General features: G+C 39.6%; 1 protein-coding gene across 4 annotated transcripts in view; it reads right to left on the bottom strand.

Annotated features, from left to right (window-relative positions):
- Positions 1–23,875, bottom strand: part of scube1 (signal peptide, CUB domain, EGF-like 1) — a 101,836-nt gene that overhangs the window by 51,749 nt on the left and 26,212 nt on the right. For 2 of the 4 annotated variants that reach the window (XM_067490443.1, XM_067490445.1), the window contains exons 5-7: positions 11,669–11,797; positions 9,928–10,044; positions 312–401 (exon numbers count right to left, since the gene is read on the bottom strand). In XM_067490443.1, coding sequence (XP_067346544.1) covers positions 312–401; positions 9,928–10,044; positions 11,669–11,797 — 336 coding nt within the window. The remainder of the gene's footprint in view (positions 1–311; positions 402–9,927; positions 10,045–11,668; positions 11,798–23,875) is intronic. The other 2 variants (XM_067490446.1, XM_067490447.1) reach the window with 1 other exon arrangement.

Below are 23,875 nucleotides of genomic sequence, written 5' to 3'. Positions count from 1 at the left end.
GAAAAAGTAAATGTTAGTCACTAAGAAAATTTTAATTGCCCTCTAGAAATTTGGTAGCTAGATTAGGGAGGAAGGGATTAAAGGAAAAAAGTGATCTGTTTTACTCAGTTTTCATCACGTTAGATAACAGTAGCAAAAAGTAATGTGACTGAGGGAATAGACACAGTGGGCACCAAAGGTTTAGGAAAAAATAAAGATAAAAACAAAATAAAGACAGAGAGGAGAGGACAAAAAGAAACGGTGAGGAGTAGAGTCGAGGATATAAGCACAGGCGCCATGGCAACACATAGAAAGAGGAGGAAAAGAGTTACCCATAAGTAGCCGCCGTTTCACCCGCTTGTCCACATCAGCTACTGACGTGGTATTGAACTCAGAGCTCTCAATTGCAGCCTCATCTTTCTCTAAAACACAAGTGACAAGGGGACAAAGAGTGAGCAGCAGGTTAATGAGAAGCCCAAATGACCAGACCTTCAGCCCCTCTTGGCGTTTGAGCAAAAAAAAAAAAAAAAAAAAGGAAAAAAAAAGAAAACCCAAAGCCAAGAAGCAAGAAGCTATGAAGAAGCGCCAAAATCCTAATAGAGTGTTAATCCCCAAACAAATGATGAATCCCCCAGAGCAAATCAAAAGAACCAAACAAAATGAATGAGAATGATCAGTGTCAGTGTGAAGCTTACAGAATGAAGCAGGAGGTATAGGCAAGAAGGTAGGTAGGGAAGGTGAGGGGGGAAGGATTTCTTAAAAAAAAGTATAAAAAATGAGTTGCAGGTTTTGGGGGTGGGATAGGGTTGGGGTAAACATTAAGAGGGACTCTAATTATGACTGTAGACGTTGCTGTTGTTGCCGATGAAGTTTCTGTCTTCCATATCAAACAGCCACACTCTTTTAGCAATGATTCCCTCATGTTAGGATGGAGGACAAAGACGAGAAAGACAGAGAGAGAGAGGTGACAATGACAATGACAATGAAGAAGACGCGAGGTTCAGAGCACCAGGCAATGACAAAGATGATGAACAGATTAAGAAAGGAGGAAGAAAGAGAGGGAGCCAGAGAGTCCCAGTCTCATCATGGCTTACAAAGGGAGAGGTTTATGGGGGAAGGAAGAGGGTGCACACACTGAGAAATGGGTACTGACGGGGAAGTGTAAGAAGGGCATGCAGAAAAATATTTTGGTGGCAGTGCTGGTTGCCTGTTTGTCTATGGAACACATCACAATTGGCTTTAACAGTCAACACTGGAGGAATCATTTTCCCAAAGGTGGGCGGTAAGGGGCAGGAAGTGTGTGTGTGTGTGTGTGGGGGGGGGGTGGCTGTTAAGATGGCATGCGTGTGCTGCAGTGTCAGGATGATGAGGCTGGGAGGGTGAGATGGCTTTTCACTGGGCCTGAATCATTAGGGCCTGAAGGAGAAGCTCTGTGTGAATGGACAACACTTGCTGCAATAGAACTAGCCTTTGATGCACACAATAATTGTTATGGGGGGGGACAGTGGGGTTGGATATAGGGGTAATTATGTCCCTTCCATTCCTCTGCTTCAGCCCACTACCATTTTTGGTCTCTCCTCTCAGGCACTAGATGGACAAAGTGGAGGACTCTCTGAAGTACACCCAGGATGAATGGAGGCTTTCTAAGGTGCTCAGCTAACGGGTGAAATGTGGCTTTGTGAATGTGTGTGTGATTGTTGAATTCAGGGCCTGTGCATACCAGTGTGCATGCTTTTCAGCGTCTGCTTGCTTGAGTGTGTGAAAAAAATCTCTCAGGGAGGAAGATAAAATGTGAGTGTGTGTGTGTGTGTGTGTATGTAGATGTGCAAAAACGGGTTGAGAAGTGGTGGGAAGAGAGGAGTCCCAGCCACTCGTTCCTAAAGATTCTATAAGAGTGAGCAGTGGTCGGAGGCCCACAGTGAGGAGAGTGTTTTAGAGAGCCAGACCTACAAAGGACGAAGGAAACAGAGGGAACAGGGTTGCTAAAAACAACAATTAAAAAATAAGTTCAATTCAAAAAAGGGATAAAAAAAAAAAAAGCTGGGCCGACAGAGAGACAGAAAGATTAGTAAAAGAGGCAGAGGCAGACAAATGGGCATTTTGGCGAGAATGGCTGGACACATGCAGTAGGAATGGCATGTTGTAGGAGTGAACAAAGGTGAACAGTGAAAGGCCGTGCCTCTTTTTTAGACTACTGTCAATGGAGCAGACGCTGATAGATATGGATGAGACACAGAGGTCACTTTGGTGTTGGCGGGTTTTGGTTTTCAGTGAGTCGGTCACTTTTCGGTTGGGACTTGTGAAGAGGTGGAGGATGAAGAGCTGGCCAGAAAGGTTAGCCCTGCTTTTGTGGGAGCTTCACCTAAGATCAGGCTGCAATTGAGAGGTCTGTTTTTAACCACAAGGGCTAACACGCCATTCCGACCCCCCCACCCCCACTCAGAGGCATTCTGTCCTTATTTCCACTTGTTTTGGCTTAAGCATGTTGCTCAGACAAGACAGGCAATCAGGTACTATCACCAGAAAGCAGGAAGCGTGGGGGGGGGGGGGAGGAGGAAAGGGGGGTGGATGGACAGCGCTACATAGGAAGGATCAAAGGGAGGGTGGGGGGTGGGGGGTAAAGGTAGGCCCATGGAACAGCTGGGTGACTCGGACCTAAGACACATGGGTCCTTTCTCTCGTCAAATGAGACAGAGAACAGAGACAAAAAAAAAAAAAAAAGAGGAAAAAAAAAAAGACGCAAGACATTGGGAAAAGAGGGAGAGAAGGGTTCCCGCTCTCTCTCATTCTGCCTCCTCTTCATAGCCTTTTCCATGATGGTGGGCTTCCCTTCTTCAAAGCTGCTGAAAAGAAAATCGGTTATTGGCAGCGAAAATGTTGCACTGCTAAAAAGCAGCCCAGGAGTCTGCTTAAGTGGTAACAGTGGGAGAGACAGAGGGAGAGAGAGAGAGATAAATACAAAGAAAGAGGAAGAGAGACATGAAATACTTGTATGTTCATGTTTATGTGTGATCAATAACACTGACATCAATCTGATTCTCACTTCACAGTCAGGTATGAGAGAACTGTGTCTTCTTGGGCAGGTGGTTGTAATCTCCCCAGTTTGCATGTTACAAAGTTTTAAATTACGCACTTTGTTTTCCTCAGTTTGAACCCTGCGGAAAAGTGTACTTGATTTTTTTTTTTTATTAGGTTCATTAAGGTTTTACACTGTCCAATTACAAATTAACCACAACTTGTAAACAAAAGTTCCATGGACTCCCAGCTCATTAATTGGATGGAGATGTAGTGACCTGTTCTCCTGCCAAGATACAGATTCTGGCAGCAGGGGGGTCAAAAGAAATTCCGATTCCAAGCTCTAAAGTTTAGAAATGACTTCTTCGGAGAGTTCTGTCTAGAATTAATTGCGTTGAAGACATTTTTCTGGTGTTTGTATCAATTCTCAATGCTCAAAAAAAGAGCTAGGTCCAGACTGTGGTTTGGTCTTGGTTCATTTTGTTGGGCTAAAATTTCTGAGCGTGAGGAACTGCTGGCTACTGGTTCTACCTATAAATCCTGCTTTTTTTGGAAGGTTTTCTGTATTTGATTTGGATTTCATCCTTGCTTCTGGCAAACCACAAAGAACTTCTTTTTAAAAAAAAAAAGGAAAAGATTTCCCCCCAAGGTGTTCTGGTGCCAGCAAAACACCTAGATTGATTTAATTTGCCCATATGAGTTAAAATGAAGAAGAGCTGTTACCTCATATAAACGTTATGTCTGCAAATACTAGTACATGTCTGTAGCAATTTACAGTGTTACACTGCAAGCACCTTAAAAAAAAAGCATTGCTAATACATTAGTTAACAACAAAATATTAGAATATGAATATTACTACAGTATTACCTATGCCCAATGTGAGCTACAGATAAGCACATAATCACTCTTAACAGCTATTTATCACAAGAAAAAGAACAGAAACATTTCCGCCTGATAAACCAACATTGTCTTCAATATACTCAAAATGTGTTGAGATGCAAATCAAGAGAAAATACAGACATAATTGTAAGAGGCCCCCTCAATTACTACATAAGGTTCCTAACTGAATGTGAGAATTAAGTCACTTACAAACACTACTTCCATTATTTAATCCAATTTAATTATTTAATCCTTTATTAAATTATTTATTTCTATCTTCTTGAATATTGGACTATTTTGATTGGGAAACCAGGGCTAAAATAAAAACCTAGTTTCCCCAAAAGTTGGGACATTTTCTAAAAAGTAAAGCGATAGGAGAATGCAATACTTTGCAAATGAGATTATAGCTATTTTTATTGTAAATTGTACAAGGACAATACATCCAATGTTGACAATGCTCATTTTGAATTAGATGGCAGCAACACACCTCCAAAGGGCTATGGAAGGGGAAACAATAAACTGCTGAAGTCGTGTACTGCTTAAAGAAACGCGATTAACGTCTCGCAACCACATTTAAAAATTTACCTTTTTTTTGGGGTCATTGTCCCACATGTCTCAAATCCCACTTTTAAATGTCCCAGACTTAACCACCATGGGCCCATGGTACCTTTTTGTTTTTATAATATATTAGATATTAGAAATACTTAATTGACTGGGAACTGCATGTCATAAAACTGTTTTTTCTCCACCACATGTAGTACATCAGTGGGCACTGTCTAACAAAACAGCAGCACAATAACAGCCACTTTGGCAACAGTAGTGTAAATTGCTTTTGATGACAATAATTTAGAAAAGTGCTATATAAGTGCAGAACATTTAATTTGCATTTGGTACTGAACATACAACTTTACATAACTTACAGCTTTAGCTGAGTGTAATGTCTAATGTGTTTGTAGCGATTAGCCAACAAGCTTGTTGTGCTTAACACATTACGTTGCATAGGAGACTGTGGGGATAAGCATTTGGAACGAGGGTTTTCATAATTAATCTTGTTGGTCAGTGACTCTCGTAGCGCTTTTCTCACACAGACTCCAACCGAGCACTGATGTTGTCCAGTCGAGTTGATAGGTGAGCTTGACTTTACCTGAGCTGCTCCTTCTCTTCTGCCTGAGCTCCACTCTCACTCATATATACAAAGAGAGGAAGCTGCTCCACATGTATATTTTCATATTCGTTAATCTTAATTGTTTTAAGAATTAAGATTCCATGATGTCAGAGCATAATTACTTGTTCGTTTTTGTGTCCCCGGTGCTGTTTTTATTCTCCAAAGTACAACTGGACACTGTAATTTTGAGTCCTGCTCACAAGGTTATTTGGCAACAGGTCAGTATCATGATTGGGCATAAAAAGAACAGCTCAAAGAAGCTGAATCTTTCAGAAGTAAGGATTGAGCGAGGTCCATCACTGTTAAAAAAAAAATTCAGTTTAATACTTTGAGAATAACAGAGAATAACAAATAAAGAATTTGGGAATTTACTCATCTATAATACATAATATCATTAAAACATTCAGAGAAATCCAGAGGAATCTATGTATGCAAGGGGCAGCACCAACTCACACCAGAGCCCCAGGTGGCATTGCATTAAAAACAGATATGATTGTGTAGTGGAAATTACAAGGCAGTGCCAAGTTTGTCACTGAATTCACAAATAAAAGTGTGTAGCCTTTGAAGCGGAAAACTGTTTTGTGGTCCGATGCATAAAAATTTGAAATTCATTTTAGAGATCATGGAGGCTATGTCCTCCATGCTAAAGGGGAGAGGAACTATCTGAATTGTTATCATTGCACTAGGCCTTAGTATCATGATTGGGTATAAAAAGAGCATCCTATAGAAGATGAGTCTTTCAGACGAGAAAAAAAGACGAAAACAGGTTAATCACTTTGTGAAAAAAATGCATGTTGGAGTCTTTGAGTATGATGTTTGCAAAGAATTTGGGGGATAAATCACTTGTGGTTCATAATATCATTACTTACAAAATCTGGAGAAATCTATTTAACAGGAAGGACAAAGCCAAAGACCTATATTGAGGTACCATGATCTTCAGGGCCTTCAGGAGGCGCTGCATTAAAAAAAGACATTATTCTGTAGTGGAAATCACAACATGGGTTTAGGAACACCACCGAAAACCAGTCAGTGTTGCTGCATCCACAAACACAAGTTTAATATCTACCATGGAAAGAAACAACCAACAACAATCATTTTATACTTTCTTTTTGGAAATCTTTGACACCATGTCCTTCATACTAAACAGGAGATGGACAATCTGACTTTTGGCATAGTTTAAAACCCAGCATCTGTGATGGTGTGAGGTTGCACACAGCAGAGGTAATTTGCATAACTAAGAAGCAGCTATTAATGCTGAACAATATAATCAGGTTTTGAAGCAACAAATGCTGCCATCCAGATTTTTCAAAGCCTTGAATATTTCAGCAACACAATGTCAAACCACATTCTGCACATAATTACAATGTTTAATCCAGTCTGGGAGTAGTCCAGACTTGTCACCCACTGAAAACATTTGGAGCATAATGAAATGTGTTGCTGGAATCAAATTCAAAATGAGCAAATATTATTTTTAATAGACAGGGTACCACTGTAACATGCTTGACGTTTGTTTGTAATTTTATTTTGCTAGGTTAGTGAGTATTTTCAGTCTGTTTAAATCTTTCAGAGAGAGTTTTATTCATTTCATAATCTGGATCATACTATATTCAGACCCTGAGTAATCACAGTTATAATTCCTGCACATTACTTATTAATTTAAGGGAGCAAATATGGGTGTATCAGTACCTTAATACCTATTCATTCTCCATAGCTCTAGAGGCCAGTATATTCACTGGAGAACCAGACTGGCTACAAAATCAAAGAAGTGCTGATTAAAATTGCTTCCAGGCTCTAAAAACTATTGCTCATATAAATATGTATCGGCATGAAGGAGGGAAAAAAAATAAAAAATAAAAGAACAACTCCACTTACCTGGAACACCCTATTCTTTCTCAAGTGATTAGAAAAAAATAACAAGACAAAAGTAAGTAAGCTCAGTGTGAGAGCCAGGATGGTTAAGCAATGCTTCTGTACAAAGTGCCTGCTTGTGCAGAGAAAGCTGCCTACTGGTTTCTCACTGGACTCACTGAGTTAACTGAGTTCTGATATGATGAAGGTATTTTTTAGTGGAAGTGGGAGATGTGTCAGTCCCTTGTTTAACACTAGCTCAGTTTCCAGAGCTGTTAAGTTTTTGCAAACATTGCCACATTTGTAATTTTTATTTCAAATAGGAAATTATTGTGTGTGTTTTTTTTTTCAGTCTATCAGTCTACATACCATAACCCACACTGACCCAGTGAAAACATTAGAATTTCTTTAAAAAGGAATTAAAAAAACAAATAAAATCTTATTCACACCCTTACTTCAGATGCCCCTTTTAGCAGCTATCACACCTTTGAGCTTTCTTGAGTAAATCTCCACAACTTGTCATAACTGGATTTGAACAATGTATCCTATTGATTTAGCCCTCCATTCCCACCATGATGCTACCATCACCATACAATGTAATGTAATTAGCAGTGCCTGAGGTTTGTTAGACATAGTTGTTAAGAGTTTCACCAACAGGATGCACCTGACCACAACTTGTATTGCCACAACAAATGCAGAATCAGTTAAGGTTTAACCCATTTCTAAAAATACAGTGCATCCAGAAAGTATTCCCAGCGCTTAACGTTTTCAACATTATGTTATGTTACAGCCTTATTCCAAAAGGAATTGAATTCATTATTTTTCTCAAAGTTCTAAAAACAATACCTCATGATGACAACGTGAAAGAAGTTTCTTTGAAATCTTTGCTAATTTATAAAAAGTATATTTTAGTACGATTCTAAAGCTTGGCACAACTATTTTGGGGCAGTTTCTCCCATTCTTCTTTGCAGTACCTTTTAAGCTCCATCTGGTTGGATGGGGAGCATCGGTGCACAGCCATTTTCATCGGGTTAAGGTCTGGGCTCTGGCTGGGCCACTCAAGGACATTTAAAGAGTTGTCCCTTAGCCACTTCTTGGGTGTGTGCTTAGGGTTATTGCCCTGTTGAAAGATGAACCATCACTACAGTCTGAGGTCCAGAGGTCCAGATATGACACTTGGCATTCAGGCCAAAGAGTTCAATCAGACCAGAGAATTTTGTTTCTCATGATGTGAGAGTCCTTCAGGTGGGCTGTCATGTGTCTTTTATTGGGGAGTGGTTTCTGTCTGGCCACTCTATCATACAGGCCCGATTGGTGGAGTGCTGCAGAGATGGTTGTTCTTCTGGAAGGTTCTCCTCTCTCCACAGAGAAACGCTGGAGCTCTTTCAGAGTGATCGGGTTGTTGGTCACGTCCCTGAATAAAGGCCAGTCTCTCTCGATTGCTCAGTTTGGCTGGCAGGCCTGGTCTAAGAAGATTCCTGGTGGTTACAAACTTCTTTCATTTACAGATGACGGAGGCCACTGTGCTCATTGCGACCTTCAATGCTGCAGAAATTTTTCTGTACCCTTCCCCAGATCTGTACCTCGATGCAATCCTGTCTTGGAGGTCTACAGACAACTCCTGGACTTAATGGCTCTGACATGCACTGTTAACTGTCAACTGAATTTCCAACAAGAAATTGGAAACAGGTTGCATCAGAGTTCAATTTTGAGTGTCAAAGGCCATGAATACTTAAGTATATGTATGTGATTTATTCATTTAAAAAATAATAATTTCGTAAAGATTTAAAAAAAACTTGTTTCCCATTGACATTATGGGTTTTTGTTTATAGAGTGTTGAGGAAAATAATGAATTGATCCATTTTGGAATAGGGCTGTAACATAACAAAATGTGAATGCAATGGAATGTGAATAATTTCTAGATGAACTGTATGTTTTCACTTTGTCAGTATGGATAATTGTGTGTAGAATTGCAAATACATTTTTTTACAATTTAATTTAAAAAAATTTCACAGTAAAATGTGCAGAAAGGGAAGAGGTCTGAATACTTTCAAAAGTGACTGAGGTTCTTCTTGTTTCTTGGCCCTGACACTTTACCACAGTGATACTCTCTCTGAGACTTATTATGGACGTTTTCATAGTGTTGTATAGTTGAGGTAGTTTAATTTTACCCCTGCCAAAAGTGACAAGTTAATGTCACACAAATACTATTCATACGGTGAAACAATACCACACTGTAAACAATAATAGTATTGTTAAATCATATTTCTACTGTAGGATTCAAAATGAAAATGTAGGATTTAATTTGTTCCTGCTGATATCCTCGAGGGTCATTTCCAGGAGGTTAATGAAGGTGTTCCTTATGAATCGATGTTTGACCCACTGCCCTTTAAAGAAGTAATTTTTATTTTCCATCTCCGCACTGTAAAGGTGATGACAGCACTATGTATGCCATCGACCCCAACTCAATCTTGGCTTTCTGAGCTTGTTTCTCATTTGACACAGATAAACACATCACACCTAAATCATACAGTCATTTGATATTGGATAATAGCGATATCCTACTACCACAGTACCATTCATTCATTACAGAAAACATGCTAGAGGCAGGATGTACACAAAGCTGTACAGCCTTGATATATCAAGTTTTAATTGAATTAGTTATTAGGTTTTGAATGAGCGCTTATTTATAAGTGTTTTTAGTAACAGGTTTCATACTTCAGTGCAGCTACTGTACAGGTTTCATAAAGTCAGTCATGTCATTATTATCATTGTGGATCAAATATGTTTCTAAATCAGTGTATTTCTCACCATATGTGTGAGATTTCTCCTTCCGTTTTTAATTCGATGGGTAGTCATTTGGGGAATTTACAACTTCTAACCCCCCCCCATCTCACTTCCTTATTAAATATTTTCTCTGAAATAATCGTTGCTACACTGAAAACGTTCAGATGCACAGCAGATGCTACAGTCAGACAAGTGTGACGATTCAGGGCGCATCCATGTGTGGGAACTGTAAAGTCATCATGCTCTTCACTTACCGATGCAGGTCTTGCTGTCTGAATGCAGGGCATATTTCTGATGGCAGCCACACACGGGTCCTGTGTCCGTGTCATCACACGTGTGCTGGCAACCTCCATTTCCATAGTTACACGTCACTGAAGATGAACCACACATTTAAGTCTTATTTTTGGCTCGGGCACTTTAACATAAGGCTCAAGTCATCCCTCAACTAAATCCTTACCTAGTTAAAATAATGATATGGGCCGGCAGTTGAGCCTAATACTACTACCAAAAAGAAGTTATATGGGCCTTGATAAAGAAGCAAAATACCACACGACTGGAATTAAGGCTTGATTTCATAAGGAGGAAAGGGGGGAAAAGATAATTGTAGAAAGGGTGGGAGGAATAAACTGGAAGCCAAAGGGATATATAGTATTGTCTGAAACATTTTGGTCACTCAAAATGTTTGTCTAGATGTTAGTTTTGTAATCAGACATATAATAAGGAGAACGGGTCATGTGGTAGTTCATGTGGTAGACTACTACGTAGTCTGAATAAATGATCCACACATATAGTAATGAAGGCCAAGGTGTTAGGAGGACTAGACTTTGAAGAGTTTAATTCACACAAACTGTGACTAGGATCCTGTATTCGAAATGCTGGGGAAGTTCTTACATTTTTTCTAGGGTCCTAGAAAATCTTCTATAATAAAACAATAAAAGTTCAGTTCTAGGAGTTCTAGGAGAACCGGATAGTAAAATTCTGTATTTTCACAGACGGTTTCAACTTTAAATCCTTGGCTCTAAAACAGCTAGCTAAGTTACACACAAACTCCTGAGACAGAGAAATAACTGATTGCGCATACTGATCACACACTTATTCGCTTTGCATGTTCACACGTCGTGAAATATTGGGGGTACAGAAGAAGTTGGAAATGAAAAAGTAGAAAAGATGAGACTTGGAAGACAGAAAAGGGTAAATAAAGGAGAGTGGTGGATAGAGGACAGTGTGTGTGTGTGTGTGTCTGTGTCTAGGATTTGCAGTGCAATTTCTTTTACTCATTTATTACTGTCCTGTGCCGTCATGCTCAACAGAACTTCACTGCCCGGTTCCCTTGCTCCTAATGAAATATTGCCACAGCAGGGAATCCTAAGAGCCTTTTACAGGCTTTCACAATCTTTACTGTCTTGCTGTCTGGGAAGAGAACGAGATGTGTTGCCAAACAAAGTGTAACTAAAAGCTTATTACTTAGCCCTAAAAAACAGCAGGTCTAAAATCCATTGCTGCAGGCAGTGATGAGTGAGATGGAGCGGTGAGGGTGCGGGTTGGGAGGTTAGAGACCTGAATTCTCCCAACTGAATCCTTCACCTTGGCCTAAAACACTGACACAATGATCTTGGCATCAAATGTCCAAGCTCGTATTTTACCACTGAAGGCCCACTGAAAGGTCATTGCTATTACAGATGTTTATTACAGTTTTCAATAGTTAAGATCCTTCACTGCAAGCGTACATAACCTCAATAAATGCAAGTCTATAAAACAGTGTTAATAACCTTGCTGCCTTGTGAGTCGTAAAGTAAAGTGACAAGTCAACTGAGTAAAGATTAACAGATGTCCGAATGCACCAAATGAAAAAATGTCAACACACAATTTGTGAGAATACCAAACCTAACATAATACATGAATCACAGACTAAAGGTTGAACTAAAGTCACAGTCTCTTCCTGTGAGTCTCAGTGTGGGAATGTGGTGTAGAACTAAGGTCAGTTGTTATACATACATGTACAGTCTTTCTGGTTTTTGGCCAGTTCAAAGCCAGGGCGGCACTCGCAAGACACCCCGCCTTTGCCTGGAGCTTCTCTGCAGATGTGAGCGCAGCCATGGTCTTTGTTCATGCAGTTCATCCCATCTGAGCAAGTGAAAAAGAGAGGGAAAAAAGGCTAATTTTAATGAAACATTGATTTTAAAAAAAGAAAAAAATGGTGGTACCCTTGTCTGATTACACTGACTAGGATTCATTTTCACTGGAACTATTGAGGTGAAGAAAGAAAACTTAGGCTTCTGTGTTCAAATACAGGTGCTTGTACCTTTCCTTGAAAAAATAAGAGCCAACCAAACAACCAAGGGATAAGAGAAATAAAATAAACACAAGAATCAATAAAATACAAAACAGTGCATCCAGAAAGTATTCACAGCACTTAACTTTTTCGAAAATTTGTTATGTTACAGCATTATTTCAAAATGGATGAAATTCTCAATAATTTACCTATAATGAATCAGTATTCAACGCCTTGGTTTATACTTTGTTGAAGCACCTTTAGCACCAATTACAGCCTCGAGTCTTTTTGATGCTACAAGCTTGGCTCAACTCTTTTGGGGCAGTTTCTCCCGTTCTTCTTTGCAGTTCCTTTTTTTGGATGTGTGTATGTGTACACTCTTCTCTTTTGTGGTTTTATTCAATCAAAAAGTTGTAAACTTATTGCAAGATCTAATTTTGAAATACTTTAATTTTAAGCATATTTGAGGAAAAAAATAATGGTCCATTCAAAATTGGTATATTAAACTTCACTTTCAACAAAAATGCTGCCCTTTGCAGCATTAACTGCCTGACAAATCTGTGGCATTCTGCTGTTCAGTTTTGGCAGATGTTGAGGTGTGATTTCCTCCCAGGCCTTCTGCAGCACTTCCCAAGGTTCTGCTGTGCTTGTTACAGTCCTGTTCCCGTGTTTAGTTGTCCAGATTTATTTCCTGTCCTTTATTCGGTTGCTCCTCCTGTGACTCTTCCTGTTAGTCTGTTCGGGTTCTCCACCTTCCTCGCTTGTCCTGATTCGTTTCACCTGTTCACCTATTTCACCTGTCCTGTTATACCGAGCTCTCCCCACTGTTCTTTGCCAGTTTGTTGTATTCTGTACCCTTTGCATTCTGCTCACGCTCCTGGCTCCTCCCTGTTTGGACACTCATTCTCTCTGCCCTGCAAGTTCCCCGTTTTGGACTCCGTCTGGTTTTGGTCTGTGGTTTGGTTACTCCTTTGTCTGTTTTCTTGTATCCTGCTCCCTGTATTAGTTACTCTTGTTAATTTCCCTCTGCCTCAAGTTTAGTTCGGTTATGATTTATTTCCGTCAGTCTGTTCCTGTTTACTTCTGTTCATTTGTCCCTGTTAATTTAACCCTTTTACTGTTGGTTTGAGTAGCGGTCCTCTCGGTCGTCTTCCCTGTACATGTATAGTCTGTTTTTGTTTCCTTTCGTTCAAAGTATTAATCACCTACTTTGTTCTCCAGATCTTTCTTACACAACTGGGAAGAATGCTTGGGGTCACTGTGACTAACCTCATTTTGACAATCAGTCATTGTCCACAGGGAATGTCTCTTTAGTGTGGACAGGTATACGTGCAGTCTGAAGATGCCTTTCCGGGATGCAGATCGCCCACTCTTTCATTGTAAAAGCATTTCCACATCATCATGATTCCACCTCCTTTATTTACTGATGGTCTTAGGCAGCCATCTGTCATCTTTTCATGAGCTCTGCATCTGACATGTCTCTCGCTTGGATCCGAACCCCTGAAACGTTCTTTACACTTTGTGCCAGTCAGTCCACTGTTTGTGGACTGTGGACATCTTGGACATCATTTTCTTCTGGTTTGCCAACCTTAGTAGGGTTTTTTTCTTTTCTTCACAACTCTACACTCCATGTCTGTGCAAACAAATTTTTCTCATGTTTTATTCCACAATGCAGCCACTTCAGGAGCAGTAAGGTGTCTGTTACTCGAGGAGGATACTCCTAACACTTGGGCCTTCTCCTGCGTCTTCTCTCCTGATTGGATCAGTTTGCAACATGTCTCTGCAGACTACAGTATAGGTATAAAAGCACTATGTAAGTGCAGACCGTTTATCATATATTGATGAGTAAAGTAAAGTTTAACATGCAAATTTGAGTTGACAATTATTCTGTGCACAAATAGGATTAATTATTTTAGGTTATTCATCATTTTGGAATTTTTTTTTTTTTTTCAAGATTAACTTCAGAGGCTATGGTCCAAGGGCCCCTTGACATCTCCATCCAGTAATCCATCCATCAGTTTTACCTGCTCCCTTAATGTAAATGATTTAAATACTCAGTTAATACTCCACCATTTGGAAAGAATTACTGTTGCAACAGTACATCATCTGTAGGGCAACTTAGTTAGGTATTAAACCCATGATGCCGTTTTCACCTTCTGCATCATTTTAACACCACACAGCAGAGAATATGAAATCCTCCACCTCCTTGTAATCTTCTGATCTCGTCATCCCTTTATTCTGTGGAAATAATGTGTAAACTAGGCCAGTGTTGAAACCATGATCATTGCAGAGAGGAGCTGGGGGAGGGAAGCAAGGAGGTGGAGAACAGAGGGCCAGTTCTCTCCAGAGAGGCAAGTTGGGAGGGAAAAGCCAGCCAAAGATATCAGAAAACTCTGGGAAGAATGGGAAAGGTTAGTTTGGGAGTGTGCAAATGTCTCATGGCACAATCAGATGTCATCACTCAATAAATATTATTTCTTTTTTACAAAGCTTATTTATGTGTTTACAACTAAGAAAATTGTAGACTATGCCAAAGAAGGGTTTAGAGTGTTTACAATTTTAGGAAGAGCCTGCATCACACAGGTTTTTCTCCCTAAATAGTTTGTAGCTGCCAATCTTGTTGATACATTCTGCTCCTATCAGTTAAGCTTCTCATGTGGCAGGACGGCATCAACAAACTCATGACATTTCACAAGTCTGTCCTCTTCAAAATTCATCTTATCAAGGACAGAAAGAATAGACTTCCACCACCACAAAAAGACATTTAGACATTTACCCTCTCAGTACATCTTTGTCTTCATGTGATGAAGTGAAAAAATATAGACTCTATTTTTTTATTAGATGCGGCTGTAAAAAATTTCATTGACATCTCAAAAGCATCTACATCATTCTTGGATTGGACCTCTATTACTGATAGTTTAAGTAAGTGCAAGAGCTACAGGATTCGAGCTGGAATTTGACGTTTGATAGAAGGTGGTGAGATTCGGTAGATGAACATTTTCAGTAGAGTTATGTCCTTAGGTCCACTATTGGAGTGGTCTCTTATTAGAAAAAAAAAGAAAAATCATGATATTCCCAGCCAAAACCTTAAGCAACAATTTGTACTAAAACATTTTTTAAGTATATTTTTAAGAAGAATTTCATACCAAAACCTTATTCTTTTCATATCAAATCCTATTCTGGAGAGGTGCTGTCGAAGCTTCCTGTAATCTAGATTTACAATACAGACCTTGCAGCAGTGCAAGGATATTAGTTTCTAAAAGGTTCCTGAACGAGGATCCCCTCTCCAGATGATTTCATTTATCATAGTTTGATTATTATTGAACTTATAGTAGTCTTAAACTTAAATAATAACTGAAGTTCTGTGCAGAGCCTGGCAGACTACAGGACAAAGTAGACACAGTTCTGGTTTCATAAGTGGCCATTCTACACAAATATCCCTCCTGATGGTTGTGGAGATGAGAGGTTTTAAGAAGCTACAATGCTGCTATGAACACCCAGCCAGCACAGCTATACCATAGCTGATATGCCCCACCTCAAAAATACATCTCAGGCTTACAGTATCTACAGAGATACTTAAAGGACACCACCATTGATATTTAACTTGCTTCTTTTGGATCTAGTTTGTGTTGTACATAAATGAATGGCAGTAAACTTCACTTTGACTTTCTTATATTAAATTATGTCCCTACTTATAGCTGTAAAATGTCTACAGATGACATCACTCGGAGGAAACTTCAATTTAGATTATGTCATCTTGTTGCTCACACTATAGAGTTTGCAATCATGGTCAACCTGCTTTTTCAGAGCTCGTCTAGATGATATAATCTGATCTAATGATGAAAAAGTCCTGTCATATTAAATATTTTAATACAGGGAAGTCAGAGGGAAGTTTAGATGTCCATTTTTTTTTTTACTAAAGCTATGGAAAGCAAGTTGAAATTGGTGAAGTCTCCCTTTAAAGAGCTATGATTATTGAACTTGGGCTATATATGCATTTTTTTAAACAAGTGTCTGATGCTGGTGAAGATTAAGATTGTTGTTGAATGACCATTTATTTTGCACCTTTTAGAAAAAAGGTATCTAGCAAAGACAACTCTGCTGCAAACATTTGTCTCTTCCTTACAGTGAATAAACAAATGTGAAAAAGACAACTTTTAAATGTATTTATTATAGCCACATTTTTAAAAAGAAACCACATTACAGTATTACTTAACTTAATTATCATTAATTTGCATCTTTATACCTTGTTGATGTGCACTAGTGTGGCACTGTAACACACACCTCCCTGGGCCTCATTAAGGTGCCATTGCTTTAAGAGAGACCTCTCAAAAACAAAACGTCTGTTCTGAAACACTGCAGGACATTCAATCCGTGTTCAAAACCAAAGCAATCAGATGTTTAAATTGTATGTTAACGAAAAGATCAAATACTCAACATTCTATTGTTTAGTATATTTTTGTTATAATTTCGAAAGTTTTCAGAACAATTTTAAGTTTGAGCCTGATATTAAGATTTATATACATTTTTTCCATAATCCCAAAAAAACTACATTTTAAAATTTGTCTGTAATTTGTTTTTAAATGATAAAACTGAAAAAAGTATTCAGACCCTTTGCTCAGTACTTTGAAGCAGCAATTATTGCCTCGAGACTTTTTGAGTATGATGCAACAAGCTTTGCACATCTGGATTGTGGGATTGTTTTCCCTTTTTTTTTTTTGCAAATCCTCTCAAACTCATTCAGGTTGGATATTTTTCAGGTCTCTTCAGAGATGTTCAATAGGGCTCAGTCTTGGTTTTATCAGGCCACAGAATCTTCTTCCTTACAGTCTGAAAGGACTGAGGAGAAGCTTCCGTCTTGCCACTCTGTCATCATGCCCAGATCGGTGGGTGGCTGTAGGGATGGTTGTCCTTCAACACAGGATCTCAAGATGTCAGTATCTCAAGATGTCAGTTAGTGACTATCAGGTTCTTGGTCACCCCTCATACAAAGGCCCTTCATCCATTTTTCAGTTTGGCCAGATGACAAGCTGGGATGGTGCATGGTCTGCAATTATATAGCGCTTCTACCTTCTGGCACTCAAAGCACTTTACACTGCTTCTTATTCACCCATTCACACAATCACACACACATACTTAGTGTTGACTGACTACACACCGATGGGGGAGCTGCTATGCAGTTGGCCATCACTCACCGGGACCAACCAAGTTTGGGTTCAGTGTCTTGCTCAAGGACATTTCGACATGTGACCGGTGGAGATGGGGATCAAACCAGCAACTGGGGGATTGGTGGTCAACCGCTTTACCAATAATCCTGTTTCTGAGTTCTGCTTTGAACCTTTATTTTCAGCTGTGAGGCCTTTTATAGAGAGGTGTGTGCCTTTCCAAATCCTTCCCAATCAATTTAATTTATCACAGGTGGTTAACGGTTTTCCTTTTTCATTCATTTGCAAACATTTCTAAAACTCAAGTTTTCACTTTGTCAGTATGGGATCCTGAGTGTTGACTGATGAGAAATAAGTGAATTGGAACGATCCAAAAATGCAGCACTCGACACAAACGAGCCAAAAAACAGCAAACAGAAGGGCCACCACAGCCCGTGGCTCTCATCGAGTCTGATGTGATGAGGCAGTTAGAACCTGCGGCTCACTGACACATTCAGTTTTCAGACTTGAATAGCCCACACTGGTCACTGGATATGCTTTCAGCTGGATCGGATGTCAAGCTCTGTTTAGCTCAACGTCAGTGTTGACCTGCTGATACACAGGCACACGGGGACCACATTTCCACAGTCATATCAAAACCAAGCAGAAATATAGAAACTGACAAGTAAGTCAGTACATGGACATAATCTTTTATATCTATATATAGATTTATTAAACAGAGTAAATGCCATTTTGCCTACTTTCACCTTCTGTGTTGTATTACTTATTTAACCAACCCCTATTATATAAAGTCATTGTTTTTGTACGAAAGCATTTTGGGAAATTCAATGGATGTGCTAGTGATAGTTCGATTTAAGAAATGCTTGAATATAATGTAATATACCTTTGATTTGAGGAGTCTACAGTGTGTCCCATTTGACTGCATTTCTTCAGTTAGCGAAGAAAAGTGAGAGAAAGTTGCAGTTTCTTCTTTCCAGCTCACTGTGCAGCTCTGTTTAGATAGGGGAGGTCAGCAGGTTTACAACTACTAAAGCTTCTCACTGGGAGCCCCAACAGGTCCAGATAAAATACTGAGACACGTCTTCATAGCCCAATAAGAGCCCTCAGGACACAGTCTGTCTCCCCTCTGTCTCTTTTATTATCCTCTTGTCTTTCTCTTTTACACTCCATGCCTGTCTTTGTCCACTTCACCACATATCTCCCTCCCTCTCTGAGTCTAGACGAGGTCCAAGCATATCACATCCATGTTATTACAAGCTGACGGTTGTAGCATTACATCCCAAAGCCCCAAAAGTCTGCCTGGCAGAGTTTAATGAAAACAGAAAAAAAAAGGGAAATAAAGTGAAAGACAGTCCGATTGAGGAAAAGAGAGGAGTGGAATGTGGAAGTGTAAGAGCGAGCAAGAGATACGTGGATCAAGGCTCATAGTTGCTCTGCTCTCCGTTTCCTCTGGGGTTAATGAGGAATGAGGTGTCACTGTTCTAGTCAAGAACACATGGTCTGCACTTGTATGGCACTTTTTTACCTATTGGCACTCAAAGCGCTTTACACTGCTTCTTATTCACACTCACAATCATACAACAATGGGGGAGCTAAGCAACTAAGTTGGGGTTCAGTGTCTTGCTCAAGGACACTTTGACATGTGACTGGAGGGGTTGGGGATTGAACCAACAACTGTGAGATTGGTGAACAACTGCTCTACCTTCCTGCGCCACGGTCGCCCACAATGTTGTGCGTACTACGTGCGCTGCCCCATACGCACAGTGAAATAAGCACAACTCCCATTTACAGAGTTCCTGCAAACTGCACATCCCCAAAACCGGTATTTCATTGGCTACAACACTGTTGGATCATCACAGGGAGGGCACACCATTAGCTGGCTGTAACTATGGAGAAGTGTTCAAACCCCAAGTGTTCATCCCTCATACCAAGGCCCTTCATCCATTGTTCACTTTGGCCAGGTGACCAGCTCTGGGGATGGTATATGGTGTGTACTTATATAGTGCTCTTCTACCTATTGCTACTCAAAGGGCTTTACACTGCTTCTCATTCACCCATTCACACACACAATCACACACACACTCATACACTGATGGGGGAGCTGCTATGCAGCAGTAGAATTCAAAGTAGAAATCATTGATTTTATGCTAATTCCAAACTGACTTCCTTTTTCTTCCTTCTGATGACACGTTTTTTCTTTACACTGTGGATGGTGATACTTTCACCTTTTCTCTGTGGTGCTTATTGGTGTGGTCACTGACGGCTGTTTTTTGGGTTTTATTCACAGCCTACAGAATGCTTCTGCTATCAACCAGTTTCTGTAATAGACAGCTCTCTGATTTTCATGTCGATTTATCCTTTAAAAAACAAATGATTTCTTAACAGGTAAAACCCAGGAGTAATCAATGTTACAGGACGCACTAAAAGGAAACACATCAGTCACATGTGCCAATACTTTTGCTACATAAAAACTGCCATTTTTCTAGAGTGTGTATTTAGTTCTATGGTGTTTATTTAGTTAAATTAAAAAAAAATGTGAATTTGAATATCATGTCCACCTTTTAATCTTAAACCTAAATGCCGTCTAGGGAGTGTAACGACAAAAGAATCCACCCGATTGGTTCCAGAGAACAGTATGAATGAGCTTTGCAGCATATACTGACCATCCCAGAGATAAGGTACAGAGTACAGCTTGTTTTCTGATTGAGGCTGTCAGAAAGTAGCACGTATAGACAAAGAAAGAAACAACAAAATGCCAATACATGCCTGTCTGTGCCCATGCCTGTAAAAACTACCAGTGTTTGGACTGTATGATCATCACAAAGCCTTCTTAAATAAATCTTCTAAATAAACACTTTAAGCTCCAGTACTCTATTAGACAGGCAGAAATGACAGTGTTGTTCCAGCTGCTGCAGACTGGTTGAGACCAACTGTTACATCACTGTTTTTCATGTGAAGGGGCTGTTGTATGTATGGGTATGGTTGTGTTGCACCTACTTGGCTCAGTGGTTTCATTAGTGTCATAGAAGTATATATATATATTGTTAATATGTTATGTTCTCTGTCTCATGTAAAAAAAACTTGGCTTTTCATTTCTAAAAGGCTGACATTGTATGTAGGACACATGCTATTTATCAAAATATATCATACTGTAACAGCAATGGCACTGATAAAATGTTGAAGGTTTTCATTAATCTGGTTAAATCCTGGCAAGTTGGTCAAGAGTCTTAAATATCCAGCTTCATAAGTGATGAACAAAGAGTACTGCAGCAAAATGCTTTACAGACAGAAAAGAACACCTTCCTCATCCATCTTACACCCCCCACCCCTCCACTTTTCCATCATGCTCTTCTAAATGCCATTTTAATTGAAATCTGCCAGACGCTGACTGTGTCTCTCTCTCTCTCACTGATCTGCTCGAACCACACTGTTATAGGTGCTAGGCCATGAATTTCAATGAGAGCTTTTCTTCAACAGCCTTCAGTGATCTTTTAATAAAGACTGTGCCTTTCTAATAACTCTCCTCAATCTCTTCTTTAAACACCAGAGAAAATAAGCACCACACACACACACACACACACACACACACACACACACGTCATATTAACTGAACCAACGATTTTTCTCATTCATTCTGATCACAATGACAGAGGGGGGGGGGGGACAAGTAGTACAATCCCCTCTGTGTAGGGAAGCAACAGGTTGTATGAGGAATGTGGTGATAATTTAGAAAAACACCATCAACCACTAAAAGACAATAAAGCTTTATAGTTTTTGCTTCTATTTATAGAACAGAAAGGCTGGAAATTATTGATTTCCAGGAATCTTCCTATCACCCTAGAAAATTAAATTGAGGATATCTTTGATTCTAACCCACAAGAGCTGGTAGACAAAGGAAGTACCAATAGCATCACTGTTTCATAGAAATATTATGAACTAATAAATGCTAACATATCATAATGTTTTAACCACATGTTAGCAAATAAAGTGGTTAATATAGGCTTTTTACCCAGAGTGACCTTTGACCCTTATTTTTTAGTCCACACAGACATTTTTTTTAGTCCATGTAGCTGCAGATGGCTCTGAGTGGCCTTTAACAATGGAGGTCTGAGCCACCAGTGGCTGATTAGTGAATGTTCCAAACGGATGGAAAGAGCAAAACTAGAACCTGAGAACCTGAGAACAAACAACAAATAACCCAGACATGAATAAATTGCAGTAACAGTGTTGCAAAATAACACCACTTTGAAAAAAGCAAAAAGGACAACAAAAATGTTTACTGTGATGGATTAGCAAGTTTCAAGTTCTAGCAAGTTACCAAAAAGAACTCAAACCAAGGCTGCAGCCTGAAGGTAAGAATGTGTGGTAACACTTACACTGTCCTTTGGAAAATAATCAGCATTCATGTATAGCTCACTACTTTTTAGTTAATGAGCTATAAGTGGAAAACCAGAGATTTAAATCCGCCAGCAAAGAGAGTACTCAACACCTATAGCAGCGTTTACATGAAGGCCAGAGCATAGGCGAAGCAGAGTTCACTGTGTCATGTTAACAGAGTCCAGCTGGTAATGTTAAGGACAGGAAACAACTTGTGTTAACTCAGATAGTCTGACTACAGGCCAATCTTTTCTCACAACAGTTTGAAGGTTAAGCCTTGCTTATAGGTTTAAGGTTGGAATTATAAATGAATATTAGGTCAATGAGTTTCTTAACAAGTATACAGTAGGAAAACAAGTGTGTCTTTGTGTGCATGTGTGTGTCAGACTGGTTCCAGTTGAAGCAGATGTTAGTGTCCTTTAAAGAGCTGGGAAATACGAAGACAGAAGGAGGTTTACTTCATGGATTTGTGTATGTTTGTGTGTGTGTGTGTGTGTGTGTTTTCAGTCCAATCCCCATGTTTCCTGTGTTTGCTACTGAGCAGCAGCTACACACCAGGTCAGCTCCACACACTCGCATTAAACATTTCCACTGACCAAGGACAAACTCTCGCCTAAAAATATCTTCCGAGTGGAAAACAAGCAGGAGACATAAAAAGAAAATGTGAATTCCACCATGCGTTTACAGGTAAATAACTCCTCTTTACCTCACAGAGGGAGAGAGAGAGAGAGAGAGAGAGATGTTGCTTGGTTGATGGAGTTTGTTTTCAAAGTTAAAATCACATGCTGGAAAAATATTTAATCAAAGTATTTATAAAATGAAAGAAGAGCGGGTGCTCTACTAAGAATGCATGAGTCACTTTGTGAATTTGAAGCCAGCAACACTTCTCAAACAATTTGGGACGGGGGCAACAAAAGACTGGAAAGATTGTGTAAGACTAAAAAGTTTAACACCTGGTGGAACATATCACAGCTACTGAGGTTCACTGTCATGAACTCAACCATGTAAAGAAACAACCATATATATGTGTGTGTGTGTGTGTATTCTAGTATGGGTATGGGCTAGAGTCAGGAGGATATGATTCAGTACATCGACAATTACTTTTTCTTTGTTCAGTGTAAACGGGAACACAAACATTTGTGGTTATTCCATTTATTTAGTGGCCAGAATTTAGGGAAACGTCTTCTTATTCATAAACCTTTTATACATTTATAAGAAACATAAAACTATTAATGTTGAACAATCTACCTGATAACATGCTTCTACACACATAAACTCTCCGGACTCTGCATGTCTAAGGCAGGTGAAGTGTTTTTAATCGATGATGATACCAGCCAGGTAGAAAGAGCTCCCTGTACTTAGACCTTCCACGTGCCCCTAGGGTATCGTTGAAAAGCTCCCTGTATCTTCAATTTCCCAATTTGGTTTGTTTAAAGTAAGAATTCCTCTGTCATTATGATGACATGCACATGTCCAGCATGTGTTTGTGCATGATGTCTATGTATCTGTGTTTATAGGTGTGTATGTTGGTGTGTGTGTATGCGTGCATGTGTGTGCTTCAGCCTTAAGTCTGCTTCCTCTCCTCACACAACTCCAAATAAACACACACAACTTCCACTGGTCACCTCCACCATGTTTGTCTCTCTGTTTATTTTTCTCCTCTTTCTCCCCCCAGCAGACACACACACACACCTCTTTCATGCCCTGCTCCCACAATCCACTGGTCTCTTTGCCTTCCTCTCAGCACATGGTGCACTATGTAGGTGAAGATTCCTAGACATCCTGGTTTGGTTATCCGACGATTGAACCATGTCAACTGGACTTATTTCTTCTTGGTTAGAAGACCTTTTGCTACTTATCCAAGCAGCAGTAGGCTGGAACAAAGACCTACTCTGGTGGATGTAATTGTGCTCCCGTACCACTTTATTGAAAGAAGTCCAGATATACTGACTGGTTTCTAGCAGATGTAAGACTTTAAATAAGAGTTATATAATAGTATACGAGTTAAAGATATGCAGGATGACAATCATGTATCTGGGAATCTGGGGAGGCCCTGCTTTATAGAAAGAAAGGAAATTTGGGTCTGCACAATCCAAGTCTGACCTTGACAACACACCTTTGTACAAATGTGTCATGGCTTGGACAAAAGAGATTTCTAAAGATCTAAGAAGAAGAGTTGTCCATGCTCTTTAAATATTCTTTCTCTTTAGAAAAGTTTGGACTTAACCAGTTGACTGTCAGGAACACCACTAGTACACGACCCAGGAGCGGTCGCCAAACAAAGACTGCACACAGTCCCAAAAGTACTTCCAGTTTAGTAGCACTATAATTATTCGGACTTTGCTGCCTCTGGACAAGGAAATGGAAAAGGTGAATACTGAATATCAA

This window comes from Channa argus, chromosome 21, assembly GCF_033026475.1.
Source record: "Channa argus isolate prfri chromosome 21, Channa argus male v1.0, whole genome shotgun sequence".
Taxonomy (NCBI): Eukaryota; Metazoa; Chordata; class Actinopteri; order Anabantiformes; family Channidae; genus Channa; species Channa argus.
The sequence above is the reverse complement of the archived record's forward strand: the minus strand, read 5'-3'. Positions and strand labels throughout refer to the sequence as shown.